Source organism: Festucalex cinctus, chromosome 16 (genome assembly GCF_051991245.1).
Source record: "Festucalex cinctus isolate MCC-2025b chromosome 16, RoL_Fcin_1.0, whole genome shotgun sequence".
In the NCBI taxonomy this organism is placed as follows: domain Eukaryota; kingdom Metazoa; phylum Chordata; class Actinopteri; order Syngnathiformes; family Syngnathidae; genus Festucalex; species Festucalex cinctus.
In genome coordinates this window covers 20,361,879-20,380,289 of record NC_135426.1, presented here as the reverse complement: position 1 = coordinate 20,380,289, position 18,411 = coordinate 20,361,879, and the positions used below count along the sequence as shown (strand labels likewise).

At 40.5% G+C, this 18,411-nt stretch overlaps 2 protein-coding genes across 4 annotated transcripts; both read right to left on the bottom strand.

The window, feature by feature from the left end:
* Positions 1-828: 828 nt before the first annotated feature.
* phlda1 (pleckstrin homology-like domain, family A, member 1) lies at positions 829-4,919 on the bottom strand. Its single transcript, XM_077498663.1, has 2 exons — positions 3,523-4,919; positions 829-2,592 (listed from the first exon to the last, which is right to left on the bottom strand). Exon 1 carries the CDS (start codon positions 4,062-4,064, stop codon positions 3,564-3,566), a length of 501 nt encoding a protein of 166 aa, XP_077354789.1. The 5' UTR covers positions 4,065-4,919; the 3' UTR covers positions 829-2,592; positions 3,523-3,563.
* Positions 4,920-5,034: 115 nt separating this feature from the next.
* nap1l1 (nucleosome assembly protein 1-like 1) lies at positions 5,035-17,342 on the bottom strand. 3 transcript variants are annotated; one of them, XM_077498661.1, is made up of 16 exons: positions 17,175-17,342; positions 14,185-14,223; positions 13,658-13,746; positions 12,631-12,733; positions 11,236-11,377; positions 10,871-10,963; positions 10,539-10,667; positions 10,382-10,453; positions 10,164-10,303; positions 9,928-10,073; positions 9,811-9,830; positions 9,596-9,718; positions 9,221-9,253; positions 9,081-9,131; positions 7,589-7,625; positions 5,035-6,142 (listed from the first exon to the last, which is right to left on the bottom strand). In XM_077498661.1, exons 2-15 carry the CDS (start codon positions 14,199-14,201, stop codon positions 7,620-7,622), a joined length of 1,164 nt encoding a protein of 387 aa, XP_077354787.1. In that variant the 5' UTR covers positions 14,202-14,223; positions 17,175-17,342; the 3' UTR covers positions 5,035-6,142; positions 7,589-7,619. The 3 variants fall into 3 exon arrangements, with proteins under 3 accessions (XP_077354787.1, XP_077354785.1, XP_077354786.1); XM_077498659.1 differs by lacking the exon at positions 7,589-7,625; XM_077498660.1 differs by lacking the exon at positions 7,589-7,625 and having other exon boundaries at positions 10,883-10,963.
* Positions 17,343-18,411: the final 1,069 nt, after the last annotated feature.

Below are 18,411 nucleotides of genomic sequence, written 5' to 3'. Positions count from 1 at the left end.
TAACATCCCCGATGGCTCCTCTTACCTCACTGGCTCAAATCACAAAGAGTTGGCCATGGCGAGGAATAAATACGTCGGCGGTCAGCGCACATGCCAAGATGCGCAAACCTTTCGACAGCAGCTGACGCTCCAAAGAGTCGATCAAAGGCGAGACTCTGCCGCCTCGTTTTTCAAATGGGGTGTCAATGGGAAAGTGTAACTTAATTATGTCATCCTCTGTTCCTCTTAGGACAATTGTGGCAAAGTCATAAACAGTTTTAACGCCTTAAACATTATAAAGTACATTTAACTTTCATTTACAATGTTATTTTTTTTAATCTGGTTGGAACTTTCTGACACTGGTCAACATATTTGGCCCTGTAAGGCTTTAATAAAGATTTTATTGCATGTACGGATTAAAGACAAACATTGCCAGATAGAGCAAAGCAGCCGCAGAATTTAAACAAGTTTTGCAGTACGTAGAGTACTTCTTGCTGCGCAACCAAAACGACATCAAAAAGCACTTAAACATAAATGCGTAAGTAGTGATGATTCAAGCCAGGCGTCAAGTATTAGAAGCGACAAGCTCGGCCGGCCGGCAGCTACGAAGCCTTCGCGTGTCACAAACTATGCCGTCACCACGTGCCGCGTTTAATCAAATTAGCCTGGATTCACAAGCTTTTGGACACGACACACTGGTGGCGCTTCATCCGAGCGGCAGCAACTGGCAGAGAAACTCGATCCCCCGTGCTTCTTTTAGACTCGGAAATGAGGTGGGCTGCAAAACATGAAAGCAGAGACCGCGCTGACCCTAATGAAGCAGCTCGGAAAAATGAAACCTGAGCACAGTTACCTCTTTATATATATATTTTTAATGGAATGTATCATTTGGAGGTGTGAAAATAGATTTTGGAGTAAAAGGAAACAGACGGGAGCAGAGAGGCATGTCGGTGGGGGGTCAGCGAAGGCGAGATAAAGGGCAGAAGTGTTACCCCCGTGTGAGGGAGATGACAACAACAGTGAGGCATGTGTTAATTCGGCTGCCGTACACTCTCGAAAAGGGCTCACACGATCCACATGAGCCACTGGGAAATCAACACATAACCGCCTTGTGAAGTAAGACCGTTTGAAATTGTCGCCAATCATGACGCACATCCCTAAATAACTTAAATAAGGACTGATACCTTGAAGATGACACATGTAAAGGGTTTAGAAATTGTTTTTCACTAACTGGCAGTTGTGGTGGAGAGACCATTTAGGGTGTTGTGTACTAAAAAAGGTTGTTTAAGTTATCAACCTATAAGTACAAAATGTTATAATTTCATAAAAATTTTACAGATTTGAAGATGACCCAATGAAAACATTCATCAGTAATCATTTCTTTGCAACCTCTGAATCAGAGTGAAATGGTGAAAACTTGTCAAACGGTGAGGCTATATTTGGTTTGATTGCATTGCTTGGTAATTATATTTAATACATCAAGCCACCGTTAAACTAGTCTGAAAGGTAGAGGCCCACAACTGGGAAAATCAACAGCTTGGGCTCGTAAAATAGGAAGATACTGGTGGGATGCATTACATTATGAGTGAGCATGCCAAATACTGAGCCCACGTTTTTAACTATTATTGCCTCTTTTAGTTTGGAAAAATGGTTTGAAATTATCTTGACCTTGCCAAACCCAATGTCATTGTGTAAAAAAACAAACCAAAAAAAATAAAAATTAAAAATAAAACCACTATTTTAGTAATACTTTAAAATGTCATTATGGACAATTTATAAACCCTTTTGGCTAAATCTCCAAATAGTCTTCAACAATAAAAAAAAAAATAAAATTAAAAAAAAAAAATATTTAAACAGTAAAACACAAATTCACCATTGTACTCATTTATAGGGCTATGTTAGCATAACGCTAACGGCTAAAAATGCTCATCAAATGCTGAACATGGACGCGTGTAGGTTAGCACCAGGCTAATGCTACAAACAAGACAAAAAAGAAATAGTTCACATATGAGTTAACATATGGAGATAATTAACTCACATTTGACTCTTGTGAGGGACCCTTTTGTCAGATGGGCTAACAGCTAGCATCAGAGCTCAGCCATATTGCAAGTACCAGGCTAATAAAATGACTGCACCTTCTATCAGATATGACCACTACGCCCCTAAGCTGCCCCCACCTTCTTAGTTGTAATACTCAGTTCATGGTAACATGAACATATTTAAGACTTTAATACAGGCTACCGTGGCTAATTATCCCGTGTATTAAAACAACCGAAATTGCGCCTGGAAATGAATCTTTGGTTTGATGATACTGACCTACCTGCTAATAAGACAACAACAGTACAAACAAAGGCTTATTTCCAATAATGGACTTCCCATTGAACACAGTCATAGAAAAAAATATATACACGGCTAATAAATAACTGCACGGTCCAACACTTTTTTTTTTCCTCACATGCTTTTTCGTTAGTCCATGAGTCTTTAGTGGAGGAAGTCCATGTGTCGGAAGGAAAGGGGTTCCATGGAAACATGGGTGGGGGTGCTTGTCCTGGAGAATTGGTGCTGATGTGGCAGGGAGGGGAGTCGATATTCACCCTACAGTATCCAATTAACCTGTGGACACAATCAATTAGACAGACTGCTACAAATTTGATTGAAAAGTCACCAAATACTTGCACTCCATTAACCAGTGGCACTCCATTAACCAGTAACTGTGGCTGGTGGGACTGTTTTATATATAGCACACATTGCATGAACGCGACAACCAAATTCCTAGTTTGGCAGCAATTTAACATGGAATAATAAAAGGGAGATGAAACGGCTGTACAGCAGATGATTGATGCTTTATAGCAACACAAATAAAGGTTAATTGGTTGAAAACACCAGCAGGAAAAAATTAACCTGAAACTAAATGTGCACTTATGTAAATACTATTGCAAATGGCTTTAAAAAAAAAAATAAAAAAAAAAAAGTCAGGTTATATAGCATGGTCATTGGATTGATACTCAGAACAATGACAATCAAATTGTCTGGCTATTAATATATGCAGCACAGTGGTTTTCAAACTTTTACACCAATTACCACCTAAATAAATTACTTAAATCTCTGACAACCACTATCATGTTTAACATTTAGTCATAGGCTATAGTAGGCCTAAGTGTTCCCCATAAACGAAATCATGTTTTATTTCAAGTTGTACACTACACGTTTGACTACACTTCTCCACTTGCATAAACCACGTTATGCCCATTCTGAACATTAACACTGCCCACACGCAAATACCATGAAATATCAAATGCACTTGATGATTCAATTAATAGTGGTAGTAGTATTAGTAGTAAGGAAGCCTATGAATGTCTATTCATCAAGCTATACTATGTACACTAGTCAAATGTGGTCATTAGATTTTCCAAAAATAATAGTGTTGTATTGTATTTTGCAGAGACTGCAACAGAGGCAAAGAACCGGCCTAATTCACACGGGGATTCCCAGGTCGTCCCCAGAACCCCCCCACCTCCAGCTCCAGCTCCCCCCTCATCTTACCACAAACGGCGCTCAAATGTCCGCCAAACTCGCCAGGCAGTTCACGCCACGTTCGGCGAGCTCCGTAGCGTCTTGTGGCTCTGTCCGGGCATGTGCACGACGAGCAGCTGCTGCTTCTGCCGGGTAGACTTGACCGCCAGGATGGCCTGGCGGTTCTTGTACTGGACCATCTGCAGGGTGATCTCCGCGTTCCAGCCCTCGTCCTGCGGACACCTGAAGTCGATCTCCTTCCCCTCGGACATGACCACGGTGAAGTAGACGTACTTGCCCTTGCGCTCCACGCAGTCCACTGTCTTCATGTTGGCGAAGTGGAGCTCTTTGACTTTGCCCGCGTCTTCCCCGCGGTGGTGGTGGTTGTTGTGGTGGTGGTGGTGCGGTTGCTGCTGCTGCTGCTGCTGCGGGTTATCGTGCTGCTTGGGCGGCAGCAGCAGTACGCCGTCCTCGGTCAGGACGCACAGCTTCTTCTTCCACAGCTGCAGCAGGCCATCGCTCCTCTTTTCCAGCACACCTTCCTTGAACACCTTCCTGCCGTTTTCCAACATGATCACTCCGAGCCTGCCACGTTTCTTTTCCTGGGGAGAGGGCACAGACGCGGAGGTCTACCCCGGAGAGGGCGAAAGCATATGGGACGCGCGCCTGGCGAGCGTTGGCACGGTTGTGAATGTGAATCGATGGAAACGGAGGTTGGGTTGTGTACGCCTGGTTGCCGGAAACAGGCGGGGGAGGGGTCTGGGAGCTGAACCGCCCACACGAGAGCGGGAGAGCCCCAACTACAAAGTCAAACAAATACAACCTGAAATGCACGTGGGCCACTTTAATAGGCATCTACTCTAATAATAGTATCTTTAATATAGCAACATTCCTAATAAAATGGCTTCGTTAATCTCATTAGCATTGATCACGAAAAATTTAAACATTTACACACACGCTGGTCAAAAATACTATCAATTATATATTGGTTGGGTTTATTGAACATATAAACAAACATCACAAGTATAAAATATAAGTTGAAGTTAAAGGAGAAAAGAAAAAAATCGCCAATGGTATAATTTACATGTTCAAAAAGGAGTAGGAAGAAGTACAAAAACTTACCTTGTCCTATTTCCAAATATTCTATCATGAAAATATACTAAGTTGTTCTTACTAAAATAAATAAAACAATAGAAAAACATTTTATCTGAAGTGCACAGCTATATTGATGAGTTTTAAGTCCATTTAAAGGCTTTTTTTTTTTAAGTAGAAATTGAATTATGACATTAAAAGCCAATCCGTCCTCAAAGCTTATTATTTATAAACATGGCTACATTATACAAATATCACGTTTCTTTCTGTATTATAAAATTGACTTTTCAATTTATCTAGTGCATTTATGTTTCTGCACGTTTCACATCTAAAATCGGTACTGAAGTTTGAAACTTATATAAAAGGCAACGGCGCCCTCTGTTGACTACAAGCAGAACTTGTACTCTGGCTTCCTGACAAATGCAATAAATCGACACTTGTCAACTTGGACATGTTTAACAGATTTATTCATGAACATACACATACAGTAATTGGGTACATTAGTTTTTTTGTTTTTTTTTGTTCTTTTTTTTGTAGCATAGTGATTTGCCAAGACAACAGCTGCTGTCCGGGCAAAAACAGCCATTTTTGCAACTTAAATAGTTGCCCTTCTGGTTTTCAATATTGCTCTTGTGGCATTTTGGATGTACACCAACAAAGTGGGAAGGATGTTGAAGGGTAAAGAGGAGGGTGGTGGGTCATTGGCCACATCAGGGGGCCGTGTCACACATTCCCTCGTTTTCATTCACAGTGATAAAAAATGAGTTATGTAGCCAGCAAGTAGAGATGAGGCAAGTGAGACATAGTGCGCTACAGAGTATCAAACCAGATGACCCGTACGCCTATTAGGTACTATTGATGGTGGGGGGGTTGACAGGGGTCATAAAGTGGGAGTCTGAAGCACAAAATGGTGGACCCTTGTCATAGTTTCATACCCTGGTTTTTGTTCAATTCCTTGAGTGTTTCACCAATGGACCCCGATCACATTGTTTCCTGGAATGTTTTGGTACAGGAGTAAGAAGAACTATATGGCTGAAGCGCTATATAAAGGCCCACCAAGGGAAAAAGATAGGGGAAGGGGTGGAATGAGTATTATCCTGTCTCAATAACAGCTGTTGTCTAAGAGCAAATACCACAAAAAGACTTCACAAGAACTAGTTTAGCGGTGAACATCATGCTTTTTTTTTTTAACTTCTTTTTTTTTGTCCTTTCTATTGTACATAGAAGAAAAAACAGGTCTAATAAAATACTATATAACGAGCCACATGGCTCAAAGTATTATTACCATTTTTTTTGTTGTTGTTTTTTTAAATTAAGGTTCTTTTGTAACGAAAACCTTGAAACCTTCAAATTGTCTACCAAGAAAAATACAAAAACATTATAAGGCGGTAAGTTGCTAGTTCTTTTTTGTTTGTTTTTGTAATATATATTTATATATGTACGTTTCCCCTGTGTGTGTGTTTTTTTTAATGAAGTTGTTAACAGTGCAGTTGGATCCTGGAGGCAGTAAGGCCACACATCACTGAGACTTGCACTCAGCGGGGGAGGCCATGTCCTTCTGCAAGACACAAATAGGAACACAAGATTGAAGAAGCTGAATGATTTATTTATTTATTTATTTATTTTTTTAGCTGATCAAGTACCACAGACAATTTAACAATTCCAAAGCAAGCCAATAAAAAAGCCGAAAAACTCTTGAAAAAATGTTGATTGCTTTGGGTTTAATGGGTGAATTCTTCTATTTATCCCAAGTAAATTATTCATTCCACTGAAATGTTTTAAATTGTATATTAATTTAACTGATTGAGCTAATGCTCATAATGCATGTATCAAACTATGGTAACAGACCAATCATGGATGCCTGAAACATCTTTGGTGCACTAGTGTTACTGCTAGTTGTGGGGGATAGGACTAGACCAGTTGCCCACCCAAAAATGTTTTTACTGGGACTTTTAAATGTTAGATGCTACAAGGTTGTGACAAAGGACATTTTTATATTATATAAGGCTTGACTAAAAATCCTCCCTTCAAATCCATGTTGTGCTTCCATCCTTCGGCACAAAAACTGAACAATGATCATCTCCCCCCAACCAGCAATTATCACTCTTCATGATTAATAAAATTAAAGCTCCTTACTGGAAACACCCATTTCTTTTGAGACAACTATGAGGATTTGTTGGTGTGGGTAAAAGTTGATGATTTGGGTGTGGAGGCTACTATTTGAGGAAATATGTTAATTATGTGGTTGTGCGTGCACACACTTGTGGCTCAATTGGTAGCTATTGGCTTGAGTTCACATCACAACCGACAGTAAATTTAATTTCAGGCTCCCGTCCTTGGATAAACACACGAGTATGGATAGCACTCAAGCTGTGCACTCGCAGCCAAATGCTCAAAAGGAAACGGGGTTGCTGAAAAGCGTGCACCGGCATTAATTAAAGCCTCATCACCGCAGGAATGGGGCATCCTTCCAGAGGTGATGGCAGCTGCTCACTGACTTTTCTGTGGCTGTGTGCCATCCACACTAGAGATACATTGGATCGTGCAAAACTCTTGCAGCTTGGCAATTTAATGCTCGACGACTAGTGTTTAATCTGTGGCAACCGTTATTTGGTGAAGTTGCAATTCGTTCTCTGGTTTTAAGCACTTTGCAGCAATCAGTGAGGAATGAGGACTAAACTCAAGGATGAAATGAATCAATAATGTTCCAAACACGCGCAGCCATAAACAATAATCAAACAATTTTGGCAAAACAAAAACAAAAATGACTGAAACACAAACATTAAGACTAGCTTCAACATACAGAAATGAAGCAGGTACAAATGCAGCGCACACTATGGGTTAAACTTTAAAAACAATAAAATAAATCATCAAACCAATGAGAGTTAGTAAGGAGGGCATGGCAGCAAGTCAGAAGAACATGAAGACAGCCAAAAAATTAAAAAGAAAGTAAAGGGTTGGGGTGGTGATGGTAGTAAGCTGACAGTTGACAAGCTGTACCTACCGGGACAGGGTTATTTTTCTACTGTCACCACTTAAACCTAGTGAGGAAAAATTTGAAGAGCTGACAAAATTTGCCAAAAAACTGTGACCGATCGGAGATGACGTCAATGAGTAAAGAGCGCCAAAAAAATAAAATAAAATAGCATCGTACAGACTGTCAAGAGCAGCATGCTGATTCACATGATGGTGGGTGGAAACATACATAAGGCCTAAAGTGGATGTGGCAGTTTTCTGCTTTCAGCAAAATTGATGATTAGGACAAGCTGTGTTCAGAATAGAGTAGGGGTCAAAACCCAAAATGCACTTTTTTTTTTTTTTGGAGTACTGCAGCATGTCTGTGTTGCATGGAGGCAACCGAATTACAGCATACTATCAAATACTATACATCTGCATGTATGGATGCAAGAGCTATCAGAGGTGGGCATTCTCCCTCATCTAACAAGGAATGTGGCGCAAATTTTCTCTTTACTATAGGAGTTTGTTTGTTTGTTTTTTTAAAGGGGGTGGGGATACTTTTCTGCAACGGCACATGAATATTGCAGATTTCTGTTTCCCCCAAAAATAGCAAGCCCCTTGTTTTGTGTAGGCCAAATTGACCAAAGTGGGTCTTGTCTTTTATATATATAAATCACAACTGGGTATATAAATTAATACAATTACTTTAATATTAATTCAAATTAAAGCAATAATATTCCTCAGAAATTGTGTGCTTCAAAAAGTTGAAACATAAAATATGTTTTTAAACTTTAAAATTGAAGATAATATACAAATTTTTCATAGAAATGTATGCAAAACAGTCAGTTGCTGGACAGATCAACCAATAAAAGTCAGCTCAAGAGTCTTCTTCGCATGAAGACTTCCGTACATTTCCCCGCCACTCTTATGAGGCGCTCCTCCTAGTGGCCCGCCAAGTAATTGCTCAATAAACAATGAACAATGGAGCCATTGTAGTGGCTGTATATTAACTACAAATATCACGATACTTGTATGAGTAACGTGTAAAAAATTTGCTAATCATAGCCTGAAAAGATTACAGTGAAAGAATATTTTAGATTATATCAACATTGGAAGCACTGCCACATTCATATGCAGAGTATGCTGGCAAAATTAAGTAAAATGCCCACCTCTGATGTGTGCTAATTGTCTAGCCATCATGTAGTTTGACAAGTGTGTAAGATGCCTTTTAAAGACATTAGAGCTGCTTGCCTCCTGCTACTATTATGAACACAACTAAAAACGTGTAGCGGTTATAGGGATGGCAGTGAAGAGTTGCGAGTCCAAGAGTTTTGTTTTAGCCCAAGAGCCAAATTAAGATGACAAGAAATCAAAGCTGAAATAATGAGATGCATTCTAGACTGTATGGATTGTGTGTTAAATAGATAACAGTTCTTAGCTAACTTGTAATATGAAAGGATGTTCAAACTCATGATCCGGGAAAGGTTTTAAGGGTGCAGAGATGTCACTTGCGAGAACCGCCATGCGAGGGACCCTACCTTAGGATCGTAATCTGGGTCGTTCTCCTCGTCTGCTTCCTCCTCGCCTTCCTAAAAGCCACAACCATAACAGCAGTTTCATGTGCGGTGCCGACTTAAACAACGGCGGCCACTTTAATTCAAATCATGTGCAGCCTCACCTCGTCATCAGCCTCCTCTCCCTCTTCATCGTACTACAAAACATTACATTACAACCTTATCATTTTGTTAACAGTTTATCAATTGAAAATTATGGGCAGAATTACATCTACAATAAACTAAAAATGCTATGGGATAGGCAAATTAATGGTCTGAATTCCTGTTTCCATGCCAGTGTAACTGAGCAGAATAATGCAAACCAGGATTTAAAAAAAATAATAATAATAAAAAAATAAAAATTCCAGGAAGTTCTACACACCATCACTAAAAGTAAAAACGTTGAACCAAGCGACTGGAAAAATTAATGCAAATTCTTAAAAAAATAAAATAAATACAAATCATCGAAATATTTGAGCATTTTAAAGAAAGCCACTTACGTCGTCATCGTCATCCTCTATGGCCTCTCCCGTAAAGTACAGCACAGCCCGAGGAACGATGCGCTCACGGATGAAGTGGCCGATCTCGAAGTCTGCCGCCAAGACTGCCTCCGAGTCCTCATCCTGGACAGGGATCAAGTCTGACTCATTGGCTTACAGAATATGGATGTAAATAACAGATGTCTTTTGTTTTGGGAAGGCCACGCAACACTTACCAATTCTCCATTTTCAGGAACTGCAGGGGGAAAAACATGAACATGTAAGATAAAAACAGTAAAAAAAAAAAAAACAAGATTTGTATTAAGTTAGCAGTAGTTAGTTTCTAAGCATACCCTCTGGTGGGGTGAAGAAATTGAAAAAGGAGTCGTTGGGGACTGTTTTGGTGACTGTCCTGACTGTACCACGGCCCTTGTGCTTCTGCTTCTTCTTAATGGTTTTCAACGTGACATTCTTGCCCTTTGTCCATTCAATTGTGGAACTTTGGTGCCAGAGCAACAGAACTTTAGGCTCACATTTAATCCAATAAACAAAAAATATACATTTTATTCTTGGTGCAACATATACTCACCCTGTGCATGAAATGATCTCAGGTCCGTCAAAGGAGAAAGGGTCGCTCTCATCGGGCTCTGACCTCATTTTGTAGGTTTTCGTCAACACTGTGTTTGTGAAGAAGTCGTTGGGCTCAAAGTGGAACTCTAACCCGAAGCTCTGCCACGAACATCGAAAGAATATGGTTACCTGTCAGTATTCCTTTAAAAAAACACTTGTAACGTAGTTATTACTCACCATTGGTTGCCCTGGGTCTGAGAATTTCACTTTGATATCTTGTAAATGTTTGAGGATGGGCTCATCGTGTTCCTGAGGGAGCAAAGTAAGTGAGTCATCTTTTGAAGGGGAGACTGGTGTTGGCCAGCAGGGGGAGGCAAATCACAGCCGAGCATACCTGCAGCATGTCGCTGAGCAGGTCCACGTTTTTGAACACTGTTAACCAGAATTCCGGGATACCTTTAGGGTCCTCCTTCTCCTCGTCCTTCTTCTCCTCCTCTAGCTTTGCCTTTTCCTTCATCTCATCCTGCAGCAGGGGTGGACATTTTCATTTTCTCATTGGAAACACAATTTTACTGACATTGTCCCCACCCTTCCAGGCAGACGCAAGAGTGGAATATTAGCACTGGATGTGGAGGGTAGAATAATAAATAAATAAATAAATAAATAATAAAACCTCACACGCACGCAGGAAGAAAGAAGACATGCAAGCAGAGACGTCACCTGTACCTGCTTACTTACTGTCAGCTCTTCCTCCTCATCTGCTTTCCACTCACATTCCTCGTCTGTGGGCTCATACGCTGCTTTGACAATGTCACTTCTCTGCAAGAGACCACAACATTTTCTTCCACAACTGATTCTGCGGAGTCATGACTCATCACTTTTGGATGGATGACACATAATGGTAGAGTAAAATCAAACTTATCAGGTGGCCGAGAGTAGCACAATAAAACAAATAGTCCTCAACTTGAAATTAAATCATGTGTACTTGACTTCTCTGTGACCAGTTTGGGTTTGTTACTGGAGATGTCAAAACAAGACACTAAATGAACAAGAAACACTATTATTTTTAGCGAAAAGTGATGGTGACGTACTTTGTCGAAGAGTGGCTGGTAAAGGGCGGCGTACTTTCTCTCTAGCTCGTGGACCTCCTCGTAGAACTTTGCCTCAATGTGGGCGCACTTCACTTGCAGGTTCTTCAGGGCGTTGATGCGTCGCTTCACAACTTTTGGTAAGCTAAGCAGAAAATGGAGCAATGCTGAGGAAATTCTGCAGGCCTCTGGAGACCAAAAACGAACGGTTGAAGTTGCCGATGTATTATATATAAAATGAATTAAGAGTTTGTTGGGGTGACATTTTTAAGTGTCTTCCGTAGTTCAAAGTGTATCCCAGCTCAAGTTCACAGTTCCCACGGCCAATACGGTTGGTAACAGTGGATATAGTTTACAAAAGCACAGAAAGTGTCGCCAAGTTAATGACTTTCTGACCCCTGTGGCAACTATGTAAATTTCAATAACTTTCTGCTAAGAAAAAGACATCGCAAGCGGAATATTTTTTATCCTGTCCGGTATGACAAGAAATGAGCCCAGTGGAAGACAATCCATGAGTATATCACATTGAACTTTTTCAAAGACATGGGTGGCTGTTTTTCCTTCGCAAAATGGGTAATTTATCTACATGATGGTCTACTTTTATGGCAGCAGCAGCGGTATGAAAAACTTCCCAAGGCAATAATATAACCTGGAGCAACTTGGAAACATTTGAGCCAAGGAATGTGTGAATAAGCAATTTAGCCAAAGGTTGTCTTGCCTCACCTCTACAACTCCACAGGAAAACAATGTTAAAAAGCATGAGGAGGTAAGATCGAAATGTTAATTTATTAGGCATTGTGTTTACATACATCTTTTGACAAAAGGGACTTTTCCCCAAGACGAAATATTTATTTTCATACTATTGGTAAAGGGAAAAAATAAAATAAAATATTTTTTGTTAAAACTGGGGAGAAAAATGGTTTCCGACTTAGAGAAATTCTTCTTGATAGGGGTAAAAAAAAAAAAAAAAAGCAATTTAATTACGTGATGGTCATTTGCTTAGTACATAAGCTAGGGAAAGAGGTGCAGGGAAGCGATTTAAACCGGGAATTGGATTTTTACAAGGTTTTATTTTACGGCCATATTGCCCAGCCCTCCAAGCTGTACTGTAAATCTGATTGGATTGAGCCAAATCCAGTCAGCATTCTTATCAAACAACCTAGTGTCACTTCTGATGTTTTTTGTTTTTTTTTCTTCCCCCAACCCAAGCAGTTCTCAGGAAATCAAGGCTGTTTTCAAGCCACCCAGACTCGAGTTTCTCTGCGGTGAAGTAAATGAATACGCCTGCACTATCCTGGCACAAGGAAAACTTGTTAAGGTAAGAGCACTTGAGATGCTGCAAGTGGGCACGGTCAGATATGCAGACAAGAGTAAACACACAAAAAAAAATAACTTTACCTCTCAATGTACCCTGATGGTGAACCGTTGAGGCCATCAAGCCCCTCCTGTAGCGCAGCCAGTATCTGTGGATTCTGCATAAGCTGCTCTGTCAGCTGACGAGCTGTGGACACATACAAATGCCATCAGTAAACGAACAGGCAGACTAATTAGTTTCTATGGTCGTCTCTGAAAAGAAATGAATAGAGTGCAAGCTTGGACTGAATAGGTGCTCGGCTCAAATTAAAATGTTCTTTTTGATCCGTTTAAGTCGCTTTAATAGTGTGAGCTACAATGCTTTCTAGAGTGTATTTAAAGCAAGTTGAGTAAACATAATTGGGTCGGCAGTTGTGCAACAGCCTTTAAAAGCAACAATATGGAGTCATTTCAACATCATTTTGCTTTGTAACGAGGGGGGTAAGTGCCTCCGTCATTGCCATGGTAACCCTGGATTGCCTTCTTAGTGGGCCAAAACAGCCCAAACAAACCTGTGTGGTTTTAGCCCCTGCGCTAATGCTTACACATGGCTGGAAAGATGAAAACAAAAAAGGATACCACTGTGTGAGCACACCATCACTTGTACTTAAACTTACTTTTAAAAATTACTTACTAAATTAAAAATTACTCAAATTTTATGGATGATTGTCTTTTGTGTGTGTGTGTGTGTGTGTGTGTGTGTGGGGGGGTTATAATTAGCTAGTGGAGCTAATTAAGTTACTTATAAATGAATGAATGAAGTATATTTACCGACTAACCAAAATGAAAGTGGTTTTTCCCCGCAGCCAAACTTCAGCCTTTTCCATTTGAACATTATATTGTACTACATTTTACAAACCTCCCGCAGTCAAAACGCCAGCGAGTAGCGTGGCAGAAAGCTCACCCCACATTTAATTCACACACTAAAAATACTTGCTGGCCTCATCACCACAACATCCTGTTTTGGTCGGGGTTTTTTTTTAATCAGTTTTAATTGGCTATCGGCCGAAAACCTAAAATGCATTCTGCCATTTTCGGTGGCCGAAATTTTAGTGCATCCCTTTCAGTATACCTTTGCTTTTCGAATTCTCTACCGTCTCCTCCTCCTCCACTTCCTCCACGTCTTCCATATCTGCCGGGTCCATCTCAGCTTGGTCTTTGCTTTTCAGGGGGGAGAAAAGAAGGGAAAGGTCAGCCAAACGAAGTCTTGCTCTTACCGTCAGCAAAATAACACATGGGCCAATCAAGAGAGACTGAGGAAATGACATTAACCAGCACCATTTCACACCATCAGACAAAGACGCCATGTTTGTTGTTTGTTGTTGCAAGGACTGAAACATGAAACCCTCATAGGTGGATGCACTGCAGGAATATTCAACATAGCGTCACCAGCATAAATCTTATCCATTTGCTACTCTGCATGGATGACTATATAGCCCCTTGTCAAAAAGGTAAACAAGATGACCATGCATTTATTTGAGATGTCAAATTGCTATGACTTGGTATGGACGTGGGTGTGGCTTCAAATTTAAACTTGTTCCCACGACTAGCAGAAGTTCAATCTATAATGGTCAAAATTTGACAGACACTCATACTCACTTGTCCATGTCTGCCATCTCAGCTGAGTTTCAAGCGATGCTAAAAAAAGACAAAGAGAAAACAATGAGTAAGACATACTGAAGTGACAAACGGACTGGCTCCTTGAATTATTCATGACACATCATTGTTGTCCCAAGTCCAATTTGACGGTGCATGGTAGTTAACATTTACAGTGTGCACATATGAACCTTCATAATCATTTGGATTTAGGCCTTCTACATGTAGCTGGGTATTTTGCAATACACATTTCTGCATTTTGTCCCATCATCAAAAGTGGAGATTTGCAGATCTCTCAGGATCAGGAAGGAGGAGCAGAACTGTCCAAGATTTGACAGTTTTAGTGGACGTATTCGACAAGGCAGAAGAATTATTTATTTATTTTTAAATAAAAACGGATAGAAACAAGTAAGTGAGGCTTTTACTATCATCTATGACAGTGCTCACAATTTTGTGTCTGGCTTCCATTTTGACCCATCTAAATATTTTCTAACTTAATTTGAAACAGAAGGCAAGCAATTTAACAGTGCATCTTTTGAATTACATTCCTTGCCTAAACAGTATACGCTCAACTCAGGATGTGAGAAAATAGGGAGAGAGAGAAACGACTTCGCTGAAGTCAAAACAGCAGACTGGGAGTTTCAACTTAAGCAGGCAGCATGTCTTTAAAACAAACAAACAAACAAACAAACAAACATGCTATTTACTTGCCCACAAGCTCTCAACCCTTTATCAACATTTTATGTGTCCTGTGAACTCAATTTTGTGTTTAAACCCCCCCCCCAAAACAAAACAAAATAAAACAGAACACAGGTAAAGTAAATCCAAACTTTTGGATCTATTGAAACAATCCGTTCACATGGTTCCACTGAGCAGCAACACTAACAATTTGTCAATGGCAGAAATTATGCTCTGATAGTCGTGCAGATACAGAGTGAGAGGATGCAGACATCTTGCATATGATACTCCACAATCTCATTGATGGTAAAGTGTTTTAAAAGGCTTTTAGTACCCCAGTGGAGCATACATATTTCTAATACGGTAATATTGTGCAAAATGAGATTACTGAGGCATTTCTAAATGGGGGTCAATAAATGAGCAAAAAAAAAAAAAAAAAAAAAAAAAAAAAAAAAAAAGAAGAAGTGAAGCGAGACACAAGTGGATGTTTTAAAAACACCTGTGGACAATTTTAAATTAAAAGATATCTAAACAATACATTGAGCATAACAAAAGTTAAATTAATTTCATAATTGATTAGTTGTCAATTAACCATTGCACCACTAATACAACCATCCACACTCACCACACCTAGGGACAATTTAATGTTCAATCAATCAGCCAAGCATGTCTTTGGAATGTGAGAGGAAACCGGAGTACCCGGAGAAAACCCACGCTGGTACAGGAAGAACATGTAAACTCAACCAGGAAGGCCGAAGACCAGCCTCGATCTCACCTTACGCTAAAAAAGCCGATTTATGGCAGGCCAAGAATTCCTTGCTTCTGCCAAAATCAAGAGCCGAAAAACAACAAAAGGACTTCCCGGTCATGGCACAAATAACCATCAACAAAAATCTACAGTTCAATTATGTGCCATCTGCCACATGATGAAAACATTTCTTTCCGTTTGTTACTGTAAGCTGCCGTCAAAGATACACGAAGAAATATATTTTTGTGCTAGATAATAATAATAATAACAATAACAACAGTAATAATAACAATAATAGTAGTAGTTTGGCAGTGGTTATTTTACCGTGACTGGCAACCCTCCTGCTAGCGTTATTTTTGCCATAAACGTCAATAACTCGTCAATCACCTGAGTGATATATTCTTGGGCAAGCGTGAATCCACTATTTTACCAGGACTACAGGTAGTTCTTGCCCGATTCACGGCAAAATAACCACTGTGGAATTGATTTTCGGAAGAGTTAAGTGAAAGTAGATTGGGAATTACTGCAAAAAAAAAAAAAAAAAAAAAAAAAAAATGCGTTATCGGTATCCTACTTGCCCTAGTAATTTGTACTTTGATAACTAAATTTCAACCTGCTTACTAAAAACTGTGTTTTTGCTTTGTCTGTTGATTTTCAATCACCCTAGTGATGTAATCCGCAAAGGGTGAATCGAGGCAACAGGATTCTTGTTTGTCGCATTTTATTCGTGTTTTACGAAAACATTCAAAAACCACTTAAGTAATCATTTTATCAGAATACTGCTGCCGGAGTGCCCCAAATCGACTGGTCCCAAAAGTCCTTGCACTGATCCTGCCAGGGACCACGTGTTGCTCGCTCAAGTGGCCTCGGCTGACTTCGGGGCAACAAAATTTATTAGGTTAAAGTGCTCATCGAGACAATCAGCCGTCGATTGAGAACACACCTGTAAACCGATTTTAGGGGAACGACAACCCGGTGGCGTCACGTAACTAAACCGCGTTCATCACACCGAGCTACTAGGAGCTAACTTTAGCCACCGGCCTTGCCTTTTGCCCATTGTCGTATGTACTTAGCCTGTTAGCTTCGCAGTACTATGGGAGGCACCGCTACCAAAACACCATGTCGACTCTCATTTTTTTCCCCCCCGTGTCACCGAGACATATTTTCAACCATCTTCCGCCATTACCTATACAGTATCATGTCTTCCCACTGTGTTATCGCGTTAGTTGACTTCCTACACGATTCCCCCATCCCCAAAAATAAGGTCAACTCCAAATCCTTGTAAAGCCTAAATTCGGTGACAATTCGCTATTCCGTCGTCGTTTGAAATGTTTAAACGGTGGTCGTCGTTCTCGTGTGGTAGCGTGACAGTTAATCGAATGTGAACATATCATGGAGGTGACGGTCGGTCTCAATGGCTGCTGGTCTTTTACTTAACTAGCATTAGCCGCCTACCCGCCACTGAGTCGCCGCTTTAAATGTCCCATTGTGGTTAAATGCAACCTCTTAAATGGTGACTTCACCGTACGGCGCCGCTAGTAGGACCACAACGCGCCCCGTGGCTTACCGTAGCTCTGTGGCCGGCGGTGAGTGCTGGTGAGGCGGGCGCTGCGCAGTGAGTCTGTCGCGAGTCCGACGGTGGGAGGAGGGAAAAATGACTCCGCTCGGATGGCGGTAAAAGAGGAGCTCGAGCCCGCCGCCTGCGCTCATATACATCTGACGTCATCACGTACACCGGCAGTCGCCACGGTAACACTGCAGGTGGGCGGGGCGACGTTCAATCAAACTACAATAAAACAAATACAAAATAAAAATCGTCTTTTAATTTATTTCCTGTAGTTTCAACAAAAAGTAGTTGTTGAAGACTTCATCAACTTTAAAAGAAAAAAAATAATACAACAACAAAAAGAAATACAAGCACAATACACTGCTAGCCTTAAAGTGACAGTCAGTGATCCCTAACGCCATCTGGTGGTGAACTAATCATTCATTTTAAAAACCATTTGTATATGTCAATAGTATGCAAAAAATGTTATATATCATAAAAAACTATATATAGTATATAAAACTGTAGGTCTAGTAATCACTAATTATATTACATGGCTATAGTTTCACCTTACGAGAGCTGCCATGTTTCCCCGCCATCTTCCTGCTCCGGATGCCCAAAGGACAACTTGGTCCGGGTAGCCCGGGTGGTATTGCAACGAGTGTCGGACCAATGGGTCGACCGCAGCTTACCTTCCACAGCTGAGGTCTGCAGGTGGTCGTCACTAACTCCCATGATTCGGTCCCGTCGCTTGTCACTTTGTGCTTTGCTTTCACAAGCTTTTACTAGCTTTTTTAAATTTATTTTTATTTTTTACTCGCTCCTCCCGCTTGCCGCTCGTTAGCCACTCCAGCCTATGGCTTCGACTAACTCACGGTAGCCGCTCTCGTTCGCTGCTCCGGCTAATTCCGGCTCGCTCGGTCTATCGGCGTTGCTCGCCGAGGTACTCGTTTGCTCACGTGAAATAAGAATTGGTGGTAGGCTTGCGAAATATGGTCTCTCTGAGCCACCGTAGTGTGCGTGCTTCTAATCTTATTCTTTGTTCACTAGATGGTGCTAAAAGCTACACACTGCGACTTTTATTTAGTTTTTTATTGTATTTATGTAAATACAGATGTAAATATACCAAGAAGTTCAAAGGATATTTTATCAGCATTTTGAGCAATCCCATTAGAAAATTTACCTTCAAAATCAATGGGTTATCCCGTTTACATTTGATTCATACTATCAACTCATATAAGCCTACTCACTTGTGACA